Source organism: Dermochelys coriacea, chromosome 14 (genome assembly GCF_009764565.3).
Source record: "Dermochelys coriacea isolate rDerCor1 chromosome 14, rDerCor1.pri.v4, whole genome shotgun sequence".
Taxonomy (NCBI): domain Eukaryota; kingdom Metazoa; phylum Chordata; order Testudines; family Dermochelyidae; genus Dermochelys; species Dermochelys coriacea.
Window position 1 is genome coordinate 9,531,279 of NC_050081.1, and position 19,368 is coordinate 9,550,646.

The 19,368-nt window shown below is 39.8% G+C and overlaps 2 protein-coding genes across 6 annotated transcripts in view; one reads left to right on the plus strand and one right to left on the minus strand.

The window, feature by feature from the left end:
• Positions 1-446: 446 nt before the first annotated feature.
• On the plus strand, positions 447-4,918 carry TEFM (transcription elongation factor, mitochondrial). Of its 2 annotated transcripts, XM_038371653.2 has the most exons (5): positions 482-602; positions 1,547-1,675; positions 2,536-3,005; positions 3,221-3,370; positions 4,444-4,918. In XM_038371653.2, the coding sequence occupies exons 3-5, from the start codon at positions 2,652-2,654 to the stop codon at positions 4,876-4,878; spliced, it is 939 nt and encodes a 312-aa protein (XP_038227581.1). In that variant the 5' UTR covers positions 482-602; positions 1,547-1,675; positions 2,536-2,651; the 3' UTR covers positions 4,879-4,918. The 2 variants fall into 2 exon arrangements, with proteins under 2 accessions (XP_038227579.1, XP_038227581.1); XM_038371651.2 differs by lacking the exon at positions 1,547-1,675 and having other exon boundaries at positions 447-602.
• A 1,830-nt stretch (positions 4,919-6,748) lies between these two features.
• The window catches only part of ATAD5 (ATPase family AAA domain containing 5), a 30,164-nt gene continuing 17,544 nt past the window's right edge, over positions 6,749-19,368 (minus strand). For all 4 annotated transcript variants that reach the window (XM_043497458.1, XM_043497457.1, XM_038371177.2 and 1 more), the window contains 12 exons: positions 17,741-17,826; positions 17,381-17,526; positions 17,129-17,279; positions 16,540-16,710; positions 15,083-15,201; positions 14,179-14,272; positions 13,823-13,887; positions 12,732-12,912; positions 11,428-11,606; positions 10,242-11,074; positions 8,436-8,603; positions 6,749-8,237 (listed from right to left, as the gene is read on the minus strand). In XM_043497458.1, the coding sequence (XP_043353393.1) occupies positions 8,159-8,237; positions 8,436-8,603; positions 10,242-11,074; positions 11,428-11,606; positions 12,732-12,912; positions 13,823-13,887; positions 14,179-14,272; positions 15,083-15,201; positions 16,540-16,710; positions 17,129-17,279; positions 17,381-17,526; positions 17,741-17,826 (2,272 nt within the window). In that variant the 3' untranslated portion in view covers positions 6,749-8,158. The remainder of the gene's footprint in view (positions 8,238-8,435; positions 8,604-10,241; positions 11,075-11,427; positions 11,607-12,731; positions 12,913-13,822; positions 13,888-14,178; positions 14,273-15,082; positions 15,202-16,539; positions 16,711-17,128; positions 17,280-17,380; positions 17,527-17,740; positions 17,827-19,368) is intronic.

The following is a 19,368-nucleotide window of genomic DNA, read 5'->3' on the forward strand; positions in this document are numbered from 1 at the left end:
CTCACACAGATCAGACCGTAGGAGGGTCGGGAACTCATGGGCTGTGGCTCACACAGATCAGACCCCAGGGGGGTTGGGAACTCGTGGGCTGTGGATCACACAGATCAGACCCTAGGGGTGTTGGGGGCGCTGGGATTGTGGCTCACATAGATCAGACCCCAGGGGGGTTGGGAACTCCTGGGCTGTGGATCACACAGATCAGACCCTAGGGGTGTTGGGGGCGCTGGGATTGTGGCTCACACAGATCAGACCCCAGGGGGGTTGGGAACTCCTGGGCTGTGGCTCACACAGATCAGACCCTAGGCGGGTTGGGGGCTCTGGGGTTGGGGCTCTCACCCTGGGGCTAGGGCAGCTGTGGCATTGCCCCACTCCGCTATGTTGCGCTACTCCCCCCCCCCCCTTTGCTGGCAGTACAGGGGAAGGCCACTGTGGGGAGCCAGGCCCAATCTCTCTTCTGCCCGGCCCCGCCTGAGGCCGGAACGTTTCTTACCAGCCGGGCGAGCCGGGGCCTCTTTCGCCCTGACCCACGCGGAGCGAAGCGCGGCCTGGCTGGGTGGGCGGGATGAGTTTCAGTGCCAGGCTCCCGAGCCTCCTCCGGAGAGGTAGAGATTGGGGGGAGGGGGTCGGCCTGTCTGGGGAGAGGGAGATATTGTGGGGGGTCAGTCTGTCTTTGTGGGGGTAGAGGGAGAGAGTCGGGGGGAGGCCGGTCAGTCTGTCTGGGGGGAGAGGGAGAGATTCGGGGGGGGGTCGGCCTGTCTGGGAAGAGGGAGAGATTGGGGGGGTGTTGGCCTGTCTGGGGGGAGAGGGAGAGATTCGGGGGGGAGGCCGGTCAGTCTGTCTGGGGGGAGAGGGAGATATTTTGGGGGGGTCAGTCTGTCTTTGTGGGAGTAGAGGGAGAGAGTCTGGGGGGAGAGGGAGAGATTCGGGGGGGGGTCGGCATGTCTGGGAAGAGGGAGAGATTGGGGGGGGTGTTGGCCTGTCTGGGGGGAGAGATTCGGGGGGAGGCCGGTCAGTCTGTCTGGGGGGAGAGGGAGATATTTTGGGGGGGGTCAGTCTGTCTTTGTGGGGGTAGAGGGAGAGATTCCGGGGGGCGTGTCGGTCTGTCTGGGGGGTTCGATCTGTTTGTGGAGGAGGGGAGGGAGAGATTCCGGGGCGGGGTGTCGGTTGGTCTGTCTGGGTGGAGAGGGAGAGATTCCAGGTGGGGGAGGTAGGTCTGTCTGGGGGAAGAGGGAGAGATTTTTGGGGGGGTCAGTCTGTCTGGGGGGAGAAGGAGAGATTTCAAGGGGGGTCTCTCTGGGTAGGAGTGGCTCACCCCCTTTGTGCCGAGTGGGGGGTACCTGGTTCTGGGTGGTAGGCAGCAGCAGAAACCTGCTGCTTGGAAGTTGTTTGGGCCTGGTTGCCCTGCGTCCAGCACTGGCCTGACACACTAGTCCTGTTGGACTCCTTCCTAGGGGCTGATCAAATAGCACTGAACATGTTTTGGGGTGTGACAAGGTTGGTGAAAGAGACACGCTCGCCAACCCCACAGCGCTCTTCTTTCTTGTAGCTGGAAGCTCATCTCTTTCACCCACTGAAGTTGGTCCAGTAACAGATCTTGCCGCCCGCACCATGTCCCTCTAATATCCGCCCACAGGCTACAACTACACTGCAAACAACACTTTCCGGTGATCTTGAGGTGATTTTGAGGCCCATCCACTTACCCTGGCCCAACACTAAAATAAACATGCAGAGTTAAGCCTCTGCCTCTCTCCAGTGCCTTATGGACAGCCTCATAGTGTAGAGGAGGCCTCTGACTGGTATGGGATTTGCCCTCCAAGGCCCATGGGTAGCACTGCTCTTCTACTGCTGCTCTTATTCGCTATACCTTGATGAATTTACCTTGACAGCCCTGTGGACCAAAGTGGTCCATTTGCCTGCAATAGGCAGAACAGTACAAACCACACTTCTTCCCCAATGGGCCTCAAGCCAACCTTGGTTCAGAGGAGCAACCTCTGTGGCTGAGGGTAATTCAGCCTCCATGCTCCTCCCTCCAGAGCAGGTACTCTGCTGCAGCTAGCATCTGGGGAACAGCCAGTAGCAGTTGTCAGAGTAGCAGCCGTAGCAGTTGTGAAAGTGATATTTATCCCCTAAGAAACAGACTGAAACAATCAACTCATTTCACAGGTCATTGAACATCTATCCACTGGGTTTGGGTCATTACTTACCAGGGCTAGATTTAAGTGGGGTCATAGAACGGTGACTCGTTAATGGGTGGCAATAAATGTCAATAAAAAAAACCACCAACACAAATAGCAGAGAAAGTTTAAAATGATTGGTGGCCCTTTTTTCTAACTCTTAATTTTTCTATAACCTGTTTGAAATGCTAGATTTCTGAAGCCAATTTTAATCAACAGGAATTAAAAAGTTGGCTAATGCTTTTTTTTTTCTTTGTATGGCACAGAAGTAAATTTATGAGACAGGCACCTCACAATGAGATATGGATGTATGTGTTCAGTAAGTTAATGAAGACATTGTTTTAACTCATTTTTTCTTCAGGAAGGTATTTCTTTCATGTCCCTTTGGGTTCATGTCAGCTTCAGCCCCTGCACCATTCCTGGTGTCAGAAAAAATCAACATCTGCTGTACAACACAACTGTGTCAATTCCCCAACGATGAATCAAACCTTCAAGACACCAGAAGATGCACTCTCTAATTTGTACTCTTCTGAACAACAAGCTGTCATCCTGCAAGTGCTCAACACAGCATCTGAGACAGAGCTTTCCACCATTAAACTATTACGGGGACGAAAGTCTGTCAGTGTAATTAAGCATAGGGAAAAGTATGGACCATTTCAGAACTTGCAGAGTTTATTGAATGTGCCTCTCTTTCAATATAAAACTATTGTTAAGGTGTGTAACTTTATCCTCAATCCGTCTGAGAAAGGAGATAGAAGAGAGAGAAAAATACAAGACACCAGGCCTGCAATGAGGTTTATTAAACCTGAAATAGAGAGAGAGAGGTTGGAGGTATATAACATTTTTAATTTGATTTTTATCAAGAAACTACTCTTATTTTCAGAATAAACTTATTCCCATAAATCAAACATTTTAATAATTCATCAAAGAGTAGATATAATACATTTCTTGTAAGAAGTGGTATTTTCCCCAAGACATCAAATAATATTTAGTACTTAGTGTTTTACATCTTCAAAATGCAGAATAATTTTTTTTCTCATTTTCAGACTTTAGATAGCATTGTGTCTGTTGTTTTTGGTACCCGTAAAATTGCATGGGCTCATGTTGATCGAAATCTAGCAGTTCATGACTGGCATCAAGAAGAGTGTGGTAGATTCATGAAAGGAACCTATATTCCAGCAATGTATCTGGAAGAAGTAAGTAGCATGTGCTTGAGCCTTTAATAAAACATCAACTCTTCCCCTTCTATCTCTGTTAATCTTAAATTGCTTATTCTTAGGGATGTCATTGTACAGTATGTAAAAATTGACTTAATGTTCCAAGGCAGGGCTTTCATTTGAGCAATTCTAAGATGTATTTATTTTGCTAGTTTGATCTAGTTAGAAATCCTTCTTGAAAAAAGACCCTCATAACATTTGTAAAGTAGAACTGTAACTACTGCAATCAACCTTTGATAAAGAATCTAGCAGGTGAGTAGCCCCAAAATTTATCCTATAGTCAGTGTGTGTCTAGGATGCAGGACTTGAGTTGCAGACAGAAATGCGAAGGCTGTCTTCTTTCCAGCACTGTTTTTTTTGCATCTCTGCAAGTACAAGACTCTGCAAGAGCGATGCACCCATTCCCTCCCTCTACACTGCAGGTAGACAGCTGTGACTTGAGCTTGCAGGGCTGTTTAATTGTGGTGTAGACTTTCTGGTTTATGCTGCAGCCCTGGGTCTGGGACCCTCCTACCCCACAGGTTCCTAGAGCGTGGGCAATTAAACTGCTCTGCATCCCAAACTCCATGAGCTCAAGTCATCTGGTATGAGCTAGCCATGGGTTTTTAATTGCAGTGTAGACATACCCTTAAAATACTTACAAAAACTAAGGCTGAGCTGCTTGTAATGGTCACTCTACCACAGTATTTATAATCTGACACCTTCTTAACACAATTTGTGTGTGCCAGAGGACTGGTTAACTTTCTCCCATTTTCACCATAATTGCAGTTTCTTTAAATTTAGACTCAAACAAATGCTCTTCAAAGTAGTACAGGAGCAGAGCTTGAAAAAAAAAAAGCAATTTGGACACTTTTGAAATTGAAATTCCCACAAAACGGGTAAAGTTCTCATGAAGACTACATTCCAGTTTTGACCAGACAGTTACTACATAGTTTCTTATAAAAACCACCTTCATATTTGAGAGACAATAACTATGAAATCTTCTGTGTTGATTTCTGGTTTAAATAAATCTTTGGTGCTAGCATTCATGCTTATTTGTTTCCCCCTTCTAGATTTCTTCAGTGGTTTCTAAGATTCCTGAAGCTGATCTTTATATTCTGGAAAAAAATGGACTGTCTGCTCAAAATACAAATCTCTTTCCTATAACATTACATCTTCGCACTGTGGAAGCTATGCTGTATGCCCTATTACAAAAGACATTTATGCAAGATGGCCAGCACAAGGTACTAAGTATGGCCCGAAGCACTGTAGGAAAACACTTCGGATTGATGGTGGGAGACTCTCGAACTAGTGGAATGGACCTGGTGAAGCAGTTTCTTTTACAATCTGTTACCCAAGAACAGCCCCGTTTGTCCTTTCCCCGGAACAAGGTGGTATGTTACAGAAACTTATTTTCTTCAGTCACACAAAACAGAGATGAGGAGATGTGTGATTCATTACTACAGGCTCTAGCCTTCTATGAACTTTTGTTAAATAACACTACTTAAACCTTTTGCTGTTATGAGCAGAATCACAATAAACTTAACTAATGTTTTGATCAAGTATCAGATACTTACTGACAGTAAATGTGCTGATGAGCAGAAGCCAAAATTTACATGTGCTGTTCACTGCTGTCTATCAAGGCAATCTCAAACTCTGATTTTTCTGTATTCAAAATACCTTTGGAGGATGTGTATGTCACATGAGGCTGTAATCTCAGCTGCAGCAGCTCATCCTCCAACTGAACAGATGCTGATTCTTATGGCTTTTCTACACACAGTTATTCCTGATTGTGTAGACACATTCTGGAATAAATCCAGAACCATTCCACATGTAGACAACCCTTGTCTACAGTCAAGTGTGATGTGTCTTCCAGAGTGATGGTAAAATAAGAGGTGACCTTCCCCACCCCTCTGGTCACAGTTGTAGTGGTATCAGTCTACTTTCCTCCTTCAGCCTCTCCACTTGCCCCAATGATCCCATTCCCTGATCTCCCTTGTGCCCACTCCCATCCCCTACCTTACTCTTTTCCTTAACCTCTGACGCTCCCCTCACCATACAAACATGTTTTAGTCTCTCCCATCTTAAACAAATCCACTCGTGACTCCACTTGTCTCTAACTACTGCTCCTTCTCCCTTTTGATAGATACTGCTAAACTGGGTCTGGCGGTGAACACTTTGGACTTGAGTGACGTGTTCTAAGGAAGGGCTGGAGTAGCTGAGGAGTAACATACCCTGTCAGGCCAGAGATCCACACTGAGTAGCACACTTCATCAAGCTAGCAGATCTCAGCTTTGTTATTCCTGGGGGTATTCTGTGCCAAAAAATTAAATATTTGGCACACAATTTAAAAATTCTGCAAATTTGTCAAAACAACACTACATAATCATGCCACTTTCAATTATGTTGGTAATTTATTTCAAGATAACTGTCCGTAAGTATGTCTGTAACAATACAGACACACAAAAATTGCCCCAGGAGTAGAGAGTTAAGGAAACCCCTATGACAACCCAGTTCCTCTGCCCCTCTTCCAGAGCCCGGGAGGGGGGGGGAAAAACACCTCCAACCCTTTCCCTCCCCAACCAATACACCTGAACCACCTCCTCCCCCAGCCAGATACTCACACCCCATCGCTTCCAGAGCCCAGGGATCCAGAGGGAGAAACAGCCTGATGCTCAGTCCCAGGCTTGCATAGAGTTTCCTGCACACTGCCCTCTCCTTCCCTCAGGGCATGCTGGGAACTGCAGCTGCCAGGAACCCCCAGTTCCCTCTCCCTCCCCCCAGAAGTGTCTTCTATGTGCAAGCTGGGCTCTGCTGTGGTCAGTGGCAGTTTAGCAGCACTGCAGCTCATGTCTGTAGGGGAAAGGAAATTCTGCATGCATGTTAATTTTTGCAAAATTGTGCAGTGGCACAGAATTCTCCCAGAAGTATTATGTGCACCAGTGGTATTAAGAGGCATCAGGGGTGTGTGTATGGGGAGAGGGGAGGCAAAAGGTAGAACTGCAGCACTTCTGGGGGGGGGGGGGGAAATTCTGCACTGGACATGAAATCTGTGCATGCATACAATTCCTCCAGAAGTAGTAAATGAGGGAGTGGCTGAGAGCTGCGCCTAGAACTATAACACCAAACATTAAGCTTAAGCCAGATGGGATGCCTGTTCCCCTTTCCTCCCCCAAAGACCCAGGGACACTACCCCCACATGTGGGTAGAGAAAGCACCTGAAAAACTGACTGTTTTTGGCAGGTTGGGGTTTTGTGGCTTTTTTTAATGTTACCAACAACAAGAATACTTTCTAAACCTTAAAAAATCTGGATTAGGATTTGTGTAGTAATAAAACCTTTAAATGGGTCATAGCTACATAGAGAACCGTATAGTTTGTAAATGTAAGTGGGTATTTTTATTCTTTACAAAACTGTACAGAATCAATTGATACTTAAAATATCTAGTGCGTTTAGACCCTTGATACAACTCACTGAGTTGTTTAGCTACCATTTAATAAATATACACCACAGTCTGTTGCTTGAAATCCTGCACTAATCTTAAAACCACAATTTACTTTATCATAAGCATGTTCAGTAGTTAAACTATAATGGAAAGAAACCAGGAAAATGTAGGGTGAGAAAGCAGCTACAGAGGGTGCCAAAACAACCGGTCTCCTCAAAAGTTATAGGAACGTCTAATGCATTGATGTGAAATTGTGTGTCCCTATACCGAACCTTACATGTTAGTCTTTAGAGCAACAGTACAAACGTGATTTTGGCTGTGAAAAGAGTATTTAAATAAAGGTGGCATTTAGAAAGAAATACTTTCAGGTGCTAAAAGGCAGGGGGTTTAGATCATCACATTTTAAATCTTAGCTTTTATACTGCTAGAATATTAAGAGTTGTACCAAGGTCTCACCCACAAATTTATTTCCTTTCAGATATAAAACAGATGTTAACCTCAGGTAACTTGGGCTGAAGTCTTTCAAATATAAAATACAATATAAAAAAATAGAACACAATATACAAGATTACCAGAAGTTATATGTTACTAAATAATTCAGAAGTAATGCAAATACAGAAGTGTCATTTACAAAATCTTGCCTAATCTATTTGGGCCCCATCTAGGACTATAGTAAACATTTTCTCTCCATTTAAGATAATCATAGTGGCCTGGCAACTGTAAATAAAATTCATGGAATTAAATGAAACTGAGGTATACAAATATACACATTATGAGACAATACTTTAATTTATTTCATGTTAAGCATTTTTTTTACTCATTTTTTCCCCTAATTTATTATTGTGATTATTTAGAGGCTTACAGTTTTTACAAAAGTCTTGTATCAGGCAGGATATTTGGCAACTCTTTTGAAGATCCAGGCTAAAACCACTGCCTATGCCAAGGAAGCAGTCTTCTCCTGGAAAAACACTGAGTGGAAATCATGGCAATGGTTCATTACTCAAGCACCTCTTGCTACCCAAGACATGGATTGATTCTCCTTAATGGAAAGTGCACCTTTAGGGTAGCAATCAGAAGAAAGAATTATAAAGTGATCCCAAAAGGTGCACAGATAGACTAAATGCTTTTGAACACACTTGGGAGTAGACAGAAGCACCAAAAAAACCCACATTTGGATTGTGGAAAGCAATACTATCACACAGAAATATACAGTTTGCATTTTTAAATACTCAAAGATTTAATATACAAATGGCTCTTTGAATATACAATAAAAACTAAATGATATGGTAAAATCAAAGTACCATATAGATCAATCTGTACAAGACACTACTGGTATAAAATATTTTAAGGGAAGTTAGCTGCCAGACTGTAAACTGTTTCTTTGGGTATTTCAAGATGAATTCCTTCAAGATAATGCAGGAACCTGTCAAAAGAAATCAGAGTGAAAAGAGGATTGATAACGTCCATTTTAAAAAATTAGGCAATGATTTTGAATGCAGCACATTTAAGAGACAAACTGTTCATGCATTCATTCAATGAAGTTCCTTGATAAATGTTTCTAAAGTTTACTAAACACTATCATGCTAAAATGTAGCAGAGATTAGGGTAAACCTAAACCTACCTTCTTTTAGTCTTCCCTTGTTCTTTAAGTTTCTCTGACCTACAAATATTGCGGAGGGTGGGCAAGTATTCAGTTATGCTAGCTTGCCTGTTAACCAGGCTTAAAGGAGTTCTAGTGGAAAATACAGTTTTGATGATTTCCAGCCTCTTCTGTGCTTTTCTGTGAATGCTGAAAAGAAGAAGAATGAATCCTTATTGTTTCTTGTTCAAGAACACAAAAGCACCAATATAACTCCATGAGGATCAAAAACACTGATTTAAAAAATTCCACAGAAATCATAGTTGCCAACTTTCATGCGGTAAATAAGCACCCTGACTTTGACAATAAGCCAAAAATCAAGCTAATCCTATTTCAAAACAAGGCCAAAACAAGCCAATCCCTAAGAACCCCACACTCTGACTATACTGTGCACCCCCAACTCTCTCCTGGCCTTGCCAGGAGACTATCAAAAAAATAAACAAGCTACAAGCCAGACAAGCAAAAAGCAAAAACTAGCCAACAAGCAACTCACAAGCCAATTATGCCAAAAACAAGCCCAATTTCTGCATTTTTTTTTTTTTTGCTGTTTTGGCATGTTTGGTCACTATCCAAAAATTCTCCAAACTATGACTATTACACAGTACTAAATCATCTTATGACTCCAGGAATCTTAGGACCAAAACCTGACTTGTAGGCTGTGTGTAGACTCTCCTCCCCCACCCCCAAAAGCCACACCCAGAGGAGGGACCACAAGACAGAAGTTGTCTGCTCTGCAGATTCTCCAAGTTCAGCTGTGAAAAGAAGTTTTGAGGGAGGTCTTTCCAGGTGTGGTCCTCATTTATATGTTTAGCGCACGCACACACCGCCCCCCATGGTGCACTCCAAAACACCTGTTCTTGGCAGCAAAGTGCCCTGTGTTGGGCTAGCTAGAATACAGGCTTCCCGCTATATCACACTAATTTTTTCAAGTCACAACATGTGCCCATTTTAGACCTTTGAGTCATTTTGATACCATCTAAATACACATCAACACATTTTTACATTTGAGCTCAATCAGGCAGAGTGACTTGTTTTAAAACAATTTGGAATGGCAGCAAGATTTCTCCATGTATCTATTTTTACAGTAATTAGTTAAGTATTCTTTACCATATGTGGCAGAAGTTGGTATAATAGGTGATTACTGTGTTTTAGACTAAAAATCAAACCTTTATATTAATACTTGTTAACATTAATAAAGACAATTTGCTCTAATGCCATATTCAAGGTTTTTCTTCTCTTGATTTTAGAAGACATACTACAAAAATATCCACATTTGACCTAGTTTTAATGTTCTCAGGCCCCAATCCTGCAAAAGATAGTGAGTCCAAATTACATGCATGACACTATTCACATGAGCGAAGTCATTCACATGCATAAGAGCTTGCAGGATTAGGCTTGCAGGCAGCATCAATTTGCCTATTCCACTTAATTCTCTAATGTGTGTGGCCTTTTCCAGGCAAATACTCAATTTTTATAGCAGGCGAGAATAGTGCTACCACTCATGATCAAGCGTACTATAACCATTCAAAACAATGGAGGGCTTTAAAAAAATCTTAAGTAATTACTATTAGAAAAAATGTTCTTAAAAATGAGAAATACATGGCCACTGTCGTTTCTGAGGTGTACAGAAATTAACAATAGGCCATATTGGGCCATTTGTTTTTATGCACAAGTCCACATCCAAGAAACAGTACAAATATTAGTGGGATGAGGATTGGTGAATCCGTCCCCTCCCCAGGTGATATTTGTACTGTATTGCAACGTAGGTTAATGAGGTTTTAGTCTTACCTTAAATCAGTTGATTGACCAAAGTATACATCATTTCTGTCTTTTGAAATATGCAGAGTGATTCCCTCAATTTGATCTCTTCCTAGTGTTTTACAGGGATTCAAGGTGGCTTCCATGCTTTGTGAAATACTAGCAGAGCACTTATTAAAACTGAGTGCTTCTACAACTGCCTTTAGTTCACTACAGCTTTGAGAACTCCACCAATCAATGTTTTCTGTGCTAAACTCATCAGAAAGACCATTTTTAATCTTGCCATTTGTCCAATTAAACCCTTCATTTTTACAAAACTCTTTTGGTTTCATTACATTAGTGTTTAGGCAGCAATCTAAGAAAGACATGTTCTCCACAAATTCAGTTAGTGAATTTAGACAATGAGAAGCAAGAGCAGAGCTTTTTTTCCTTTCTGGGATTTCAGTATTCAATTGTTTTTCTTTTTCATTCATCGTAAATTTTAATCCATCTTTGTTTTCTTCCAAGCATGATTCTGGAATGTCTGATGGCAAAGTTATAAATTCAGCAGAGTAGTTCAATTCAGTATCAAATAAATCACTATCATCCAATAAAGCAATCTTTCTCTGGTGCTTCATCCTTTTAGGCTTTTTGACAGGGGTAGCTTTTTCAGAGTAATCACTATCAAGAGGTATGTCATTTGAAGAATTTGCTGTAGTCCTTTTAAATGAAGGATTAGAATTCTGTGTTGGCTCTGGAAGAACATGAACTGGTAAAGGCAGAATAAATTCAAGGTTACTATATAAAAAATCCACTTTCTTCATCTGAAATTCTGTGAGCAGCTGTATCAGTTTACTCCATTCTTCTGTTGTTGTGATTTTATGCTATAAAAACAATGTAAACATAACAAAAATGTATTACCATAATTGTTTTTAATAAATGAAATATGAACCACACTATGTTATTACACAAAGCTGCCTATTTGCATACACCTCAGTAGTCATCAGCCAAGGGATTGTATATTATTGGGTTACTGAGCATTTCCCAATTTGGGTTTTACATAATCCCTGAAGCAGACCTTTTGAAGACTGTGGCTAAATATTTTTGTACGATAATTGTGTTTGTGATAAATGCAACAGAAAATGATCAGAACATATAAAGAGCTATAGCAAATCCACATACGTTTCAGATAAAATTCATTCAAAATATTAGCAATCAGACCTAATCATGAAAATACCTTAAGAAATGAAAACAAATCTTCTGAAGGCAAAAAAATGTTCTTTAGGCCAAGCAAAGTCTCTATGAAGCCAGTATCACATTTTGGAAGCTCCATCTCAGTTTGAGGAAGATAATTCTCGGAACCAGTGTTTTCCATGCAAGTTACTTGATCTGTTCCTTCTGGCTCCTCTCCTCCTACTACACAGAAGATATTAGGTTTTACTTATAAAGTAAACACAAGTTGTGCTTAGAAATTCAAAGCTTAAAATTATCCCTTTGTTGTCTCAGGTCATTCTTTTGCATGCTAAAAAATAAATCCTATTCTTATCTTGACTTTACTGTAATTTTGAATATTACTGACTTTCAATTACCAATGAAATCCCCTTCCCCATGTTTGTTCACTCTTCCAAATCTCTCCCTTCCCTTCTTCCTCCTTTGCTACTTCTCCATTGTAAGCAATCAACTCAATCTCTGCCTCCTTCTCCTTTTGTCCCCCTTTAGAGTATGTCTACACTGCAATTAGACACTCAAAGGCTGGCCGGAGCCAGCTGACTTGGGCTGCTGGACGCAGGCTAAGGGGCTGTTGAATTGCCATGTATACATTCAGGCTGGAACCCTCCGATTTCTCAGAATCCTAGAGCCCGGGCTGCAGCCCAAGCCCAAAAACATCTACACTTTCAGTTAAGTAGCCCCTTAGCCCATCCAGTCATGGATTTTTTAAATTGCATTGTAGACATACCCAGAGTCTTCCTCATCCACTGAAAATCCTCACTTCTTTCTTTTGGGGCCAGGTTTTGCCTTTTCCCCTTCTCCCAGTCTGTTATCTTATCCATGCTCCCCACCCCTAATCCCCTCTCCTTTTTTTCCCCGTTTCCTCCTCCAGTTCCACTTTTAATTTCCAAGAGCATAAGCAGCACTCCTACGTTGGGCTAACTTCAGCTTGAGGTGCCTATAATCATGGCTGCCTAACTCCCTATGCTCAGGTGAACTAGGTTGGGTCTCTGCTCTGCCCACTCTTGTTGCTCATAAGAAGAATGAGAAGGGATAATAACCATGAAAAGCCTTAATCTCAGACACAATGGTGAAGAGCAATAAACAAGTGCAATAAATGCAGACGTCAAAACTTCCAGTCCCTTAATTATTCTAAATATACTGTGAGAAAAAAGCCTACAGTAAAATTGTTGATTGTCTAGACTTGTCAGAAAATTGTCATCTATTCAATGGTATTTAAGAACTGTTTCATAAAAAGCAAAAGATTTTTCATCTTAGAATGAATCTTAATTTACTATATTATGTCTGTTCTTTAAAATTGAATCAACTTACCATGAAGTGCTAAACTTTTTTCTTTCAAGCATCCACCTCCGCTCCTAGCCCAAAATTGTAGGTAAAGAACACTTTGTCTGATGTCACAGTTATTTGTGGTTAACAAAGTGGCAAACTCTTTTAAATCCGTTCGTAGATTCTCAGCCAAACAGAGCACTTGTAGATAGCTAGCGATGTTTACCTTGAATAAAACATATGAGAAAAACCTGTTGAAAGACGATACAATTATCCAGACCATGGCTAGTCACACTAGAAGCAAATTACTTTTGTATACTGTAACGTACCAAGAAATTCCCTCCTATCTAGTGTTCTCTCTAGCGGAGAAGACTAAAATTGCTGATAGACAGAATGGTGATCCCCAAACCCAACTCTAATTCCTACTGTATGTACACAGAGGGAGGCATCACCATACTGGACTTCACAGCAAATGGGAGTGTAAATTCTTCTGCATGGGTTCCCCCAACACCTAACGGTGGCCTCTTTCATGACCATCGAGGGCCCCCACGATCCGTAGTATTTACAGAGCAACATTTGCCCTAGAGGATTTTCTTTCCTTTAACCTCTTATCAGCAGGTGGCCTAGAGATTTAAAATCCAAAGACTGGAAAGTGAAGGGAAAAGAACAAAAATATTTTATTTTAAAAAATTAGCTTCAAATCTGCTTTTAATTTTTTACTGAAGTTTTTAAAAAATAGGTTTTTTTAATATACATTTGGCCTTAATTAAAACTATTTGCCAGTATACATCATCATCATATTGGGCTGTTTCTTTTATATAAATACCCCGCAATAGGGTTCTTTTAGCTTTCAGTGACTGACACTAATTTTGGCAAAATCAAGTCTTTAAAATGGAACTTCTACAGATATAAAATATTCTGTATCTTGTATGAAATTGTTTGCTTTAGTCTGAAAATAAATCCTTGTACAGAAGTGAAAAGTAATCTATTTTCTGTGGTAATATAATGTATTACATATAACTTTTTAAACCTACAAATTATGTTACAAACTTCAATGTGAGGTTTTCATTTATGCTAATTAAATTCTAAACTAAAAGATATTAACATTATCTGTATTCCAAAAGAAAAAGACTTACCAAAGAGGGGGTTTTAAAGTTGATTTCTTCAAAGGAACCATCAAACATTAAACTAAAAGTTGGATCTACATAAAAAGATAAAATTTTACATCTTCAGAACTATTTTTCCTTATTTCTTAAAGCAGCCATCAAGAAAACAGCAATGTCTTCACCTTAATATTCAAATATAGCATTTGTAAAATAATCCTTTGTAAATATAAAAAACACAGCTGCTGTTTCAATAGAGAACGCCAGATACATTAACTTTGCATTAATATTTGCATCCTACTCTCTCTGACCCCGATACTGTAAATCGGATTTATCCAGGTGGACCCTTACATTTGCAAAGTTGCATTATTGACATAAGTATTACTCACCATTTGTTGTAAGAATTACAGGCCTCTTTGCAGTGGCCATGAATGTCTTTATTGCACTTAGAAACCCAGCATCTTCATCAAATATTATATCAACCTATAGAAAGTACAAATAAAGTGTAAAATGTTTAGTAATAGTTTCATAGTTATGGAAAGTCATGTAGTTTATTTTAACTACAGTGTCCAGCTTTTACCAGCAATGTAATTTTCACCTAAACAAATATAGTTACTACAAATAAAACCCACTAGTTCATATCTAAAGCTTTTAGGACAAAAATCTTACATGTTCAAGTTTTGCAATATTTTATAGCATTGTAGTAGTGATGTTATGGTTAAAAGCAAAATAGCATTAATTTTCTCTAAATTACATTTTGGGCTGTAATGCAAAATGCATTTTTATTTGGGAGAGAGGGAGAAGCAGGTGTGGAGGAAGTATCATAAAAGCCATTCAGCTATTTATGTTGAAGTATGAAAAAGAGAGAAAAAAAAAACTTTTAATGCCCGCTTAGAAATGCTTTAAACATTATTTGGTACTTGGATAATTTAAAAAACAAACGTCACATATTGCATTTATGCAGTTCTAAATAAGAATCTAATAGCTTTGACAAAATTAAATAAATTTAGTTTAGAATAGCCTTGCAAAATTTTATTTGTCAATTTGTATACTCTGAGTAACTTTTTCATGGGTGGATAAATATATAAATAGGTTTCTTCACTCTTAATCATCATGGTACAAAATGAGTAGATTTTTCATCTGGAATAATTTTTGCAAGTCTGGTTCAGAAATACCTATGTGGGTGAAATGCCCTCTAGCTGAATTAGTTTAAAGGTTGATAATAATCCTTATACTTAAATAAATATGACTGAAATATTAATTTTTCACATCAGTGACATATTTAAGTTTTACCTCTTCAAAGAGTATAAGAGACGTTGCATTTTTTTTGTTGGGTTCCTCTCCTCCCACTTCCTTGTTTGTTGACTTAGTTTGAATATCCACTTTTTCTTTAGATGAATTCTGAGTATTTGCTGCATATAGATAGAGTAAAGTTAAAAGACGATTCAAGCAGTTTAATAGGCAACTGTACAATACATTAGTTCCCTAGCAATGCCCTGTATGTATGAAGTGAAAAAAAACTGCATCAACATAAATATTCAAGCACTGATGTCTCTAGAGGTCAGTGATCTGCATAGTTTCCTGGGGATTACTGACTATTTGGGAAATGCTGACTGCCCAGCATTTAAAAATAAAAATTAGATAGGAGAAACTCATTAGGATATCTAATCCATGCAGGATTGTTGGCTGCTGTAATGCTTTCTTTCTCCTATTCTTTATCAGACTACATAAGCCCAGTCCTGAAAAGACAAACACTTGCTTAACTTTCCACAAGTGAAGTCTCCTTGAAGTCAGTGAGGCTACTCATGTTGTAAAGCACATATATAAATCACCCCCGAGTATCATAAATTACACCGACATAAGCCCCAGTGTGGACAGTGCTATGTCTGCAGGAGAGCTTCTCCTTCCAACATAGCTTCTGCCGCTCACAGGGGCTGAAGTAATTAAGCCAACGGGAGAGCTCTCCCCCATCAACTTAGAGTGGCAACATTAGAGAGCTTACAGCAGCGCAGCTGCATCGGTGCAGCTGTGCCGCTGTAAAATCTCTAGTGTAGCCATGCCCTAAGTGTTTGCAGTAACTGGACCTTTCCATGGAAAGGACCCTTTCCTACTGTGTGTTCATACAGCACCTAAGGGGCCCCAATTTTGGATGGGGCCTCTAGGAACTACTATAATACAAATAATAATGTATTTTCTAGTGCTTTGTCTAGTCGGTGTCATAGCTGATTAGTCTTCCTCAATATTTCATGTAATCCATTTCTATACATACTAGCCTATATTTGGGATGTTAGAATGTCTACGAACAGTTTAAAACAGTGGTGGCCAACCTCCGGGCTGCACGCAGCCTTGTCAGGGTAATCTGCTGTCAGGCTGCGAAACAGTTTGTTACTTTGATCGTCCGCAGGCACAGCCGCCTGCAGCTCCCAGGGGCCACGGTTCACCGTTCCCGGCCAATGGGAGCTGTGAGAAGTGGCGCGGGCCGCAGGTTGCCCACCACTGGTTTAAGGTATAAATACGCATTTACTTATCATACTCTCTTGCATTACATTGTCTCTGAAGTTGTTTGCACAATATGATTCATCAATTCCAAGGAAAGAAGGGACTATTGTGGTCCCCTCATCTGGCCTGCTGTACAACACAGGCCAGACAACTTCCCCCAAATAATTCCTTTTGAACTACAGCATCTCTTAAAATCTAACAGTTTTTCCAACCTCAAACAGAATAACCCCATTATAAACTGTAATACCTACCTTTGTTTTTTGCTTGAGATTTTACTATTTCTTCATTACTCTCAAGTTTAGAAGATATTTTGAAATAATTTGCTAATGTTTTAGGGGGTAAACTTCGTTTTAATCCTGTTCCTTTGGGTGAAAGTGGAGGTTTTCTTGGTGAAATAGCTTTCCTGGGAGAATTTATTTTTTCTGAAAGACAAGGTTTACATTAGCCTTCAACTTAAAATATACTCTCAAACACTTCTCAGGTAAACTGAGAACAAGGCTTAGTTCAGCTGTTTTGTATGTAGTACAAGACAGTCTAACGAAAGCAGCAGTACACATAGTTACTTTTCTCCTTGTTTTTGTTAATTCACCTATGGTTAACCTCCCATACAAGTGCTGTAGCACTATTCTACAATGCAGAAATAATTATTGGGGATAATCAAATTAAAAGTCACTGTAAAAAAGTGTAATTCAGTAAATAGAGTGGTTTTTTTGCCTGAACTAATGAAGCACAAACATTCAGAGTCTGACAAAACTGAGTTTACCACTTTTTATATGAATGTCTTTTAGCTTCCTTCTGATGGCCTCTCAAAGGAAAAGGTAAGATAAATGCCACACTTACTCGGGGACTTAGTGCTGCTACAGCTGTTAAAGAAGCAAGGTTTATGTGCATTTACACCTTGTTTGTCCACTTGATGAGACTGAGTAGCCTCCTTTAGCTGAGATAGGATCTGTCTACCACTTCGCTGGCAAGAGGCATTAACTTCAAATATCTGCAAGAATAATTTATGAAAAGGGACTTCAGATATCCTTTATTTAAAAAGTTATTTTTATACTGCTAGGTACAAATTAGAAAAGCAGACTAAAAACAAACCTTAAAACCAAGCTCCTGAGCACAAGCATACACTGCAGCAGTCTTTCCCACCCCTGATGGGCCAGTAATCAGCACAGTATTGCAGAGAATATTCTCTTCCTCACTCTCAGATTTGTCATCTTTAAAATCCATGCTGTCCATAGAATCTACACAATTATTTCAACCAAGGGAAACAATTTAATAATCATTTTAACCATTATCAAGTCTAGCCATTTCACATCAGAGGGAAATAAGACAATGAGAACATAGAATACTTTCCATATTTAAAAAAAACCCAATAATTTAAAATATTTTTCCAACATAAAGATTGTACGTCTTTTAAAGTCAATATTTTGCAAAATGTGGAAAAAATTCCAGCACCTTGCTGACTCTCTGTGTCATCTTTCTCACTCTTCTGATTTCTTTTTTCTTCCCAATCAGCTCTTTTTTTCCATTCTTTCAGCCAACTACAGAAAAAAAACCCACAAGAGATATATTAAATATTACTCAATAAACTGACCCAAGTTCAGATGGAATAGCTCAGAACTCTTTTCAAGGAATCCTTCTCCACTCGCCATTTATCCTAGCCAATTGTAGAATCAATAAATATTCGTTTTTTTCCCCAAGAAGAATTTGAAATAACCACAGAGAATAGTGAGACCGATCAAACAGATCGATTAGTAGTCTATTATTCTAAGTAAATGTTTTTTAGTACAACATTCAATGTACGTCTTTGTTAGGGTTCTGTTGAGTTCACAATCTGAATTATTTATTTTCCAGAAACATTCCATTTTACTGTTAAGGCACAATTGATGCTATTACTAAAACTGACAAACTGCCATGATTACAGAGGATGGTCTAAATATTAAACGTGCATTTTAAAGGTACATTCTCTTTAGCAGCAATCTTTGTGGTCATAATGGTGTTGAATCAGGGACACTTATCCAGGAGTATGATGAAGATCAATTCAGTTTACTACAGGTGCCCAAAACACTGGTCAGGTAACATCTTTTAGTCACCACCAACCTGGGCTGCAATTAATTACCATTTGTTTAAATGACAGAGCCTTTCATTTGCATCATAAATGAAAAGTTCTAATATAGCACAAATGGTTGTGACAAAAATCATTACCATAAAAAACTATTTAATGGTCTCTGAGACATGAATTGTGGTGGCAGTTTCATCATTAGGGGACAAGTGCTGGGGAACTGCATTGATAGATGCAATCAAAACATTAGGTGTCCTTATCAGAAGAGCCACCACAATAACTAGCACCCATCTAGGCAGTCTCAAAAGAAGAGCAAAAAGGATTGGATGATCATGAGGACTAAACCATCCTCCAAATAATCTCCATTTTATAAAATATCTATCAGGTTGAGGCATATGTGTAAGAAACCATGGGAGAGCTCTGGCTCCTGTTGCACATTATGCCCATTGTGTATAAATAAAAGATTTCAGTCCCTATTGCTATCAATCTGACAAAATCAAGTTTACTGAAATACTAGTAAGCCTGAATATTGGAAACATTTCACTCCATCCCAGAATCAAATGTAGAAATTCAGTGTCTATTATGCTTTAGTGCCAGAAGGCCCCAATCCTGATTGAGACTCCAACACGCTACCATAAAATAACTTAGGAATAGCAGATCATTTTATATCAACTGGCATTAAACTTGTTTCCATAGTATTGCAAAAATCTTATTGCAACACAATACCAAATGTTGCAGACCTTCAAAAAGACCCCAAGTACTGTGATGTTCAGAATTATTTTGTTAAGACAACAGAACCGTAGAAATGTAAGACTGTCAGGGTCCTCTGGAGGTCATTATTCCAGCCCCCTACACTGAAGCAGGACCAAGTATACCTACACCACCCCTCACAGGTGTTTGTCTAACTTGTTTTAAAAAATTTTCAACATGGATTCTACAACCTCCATTGGAAGCCTATTCCAGTGCTTAACTATCCTTATAGTTAGAATTTTTTCCCTAATATTTAACCTAAAATCTCCCT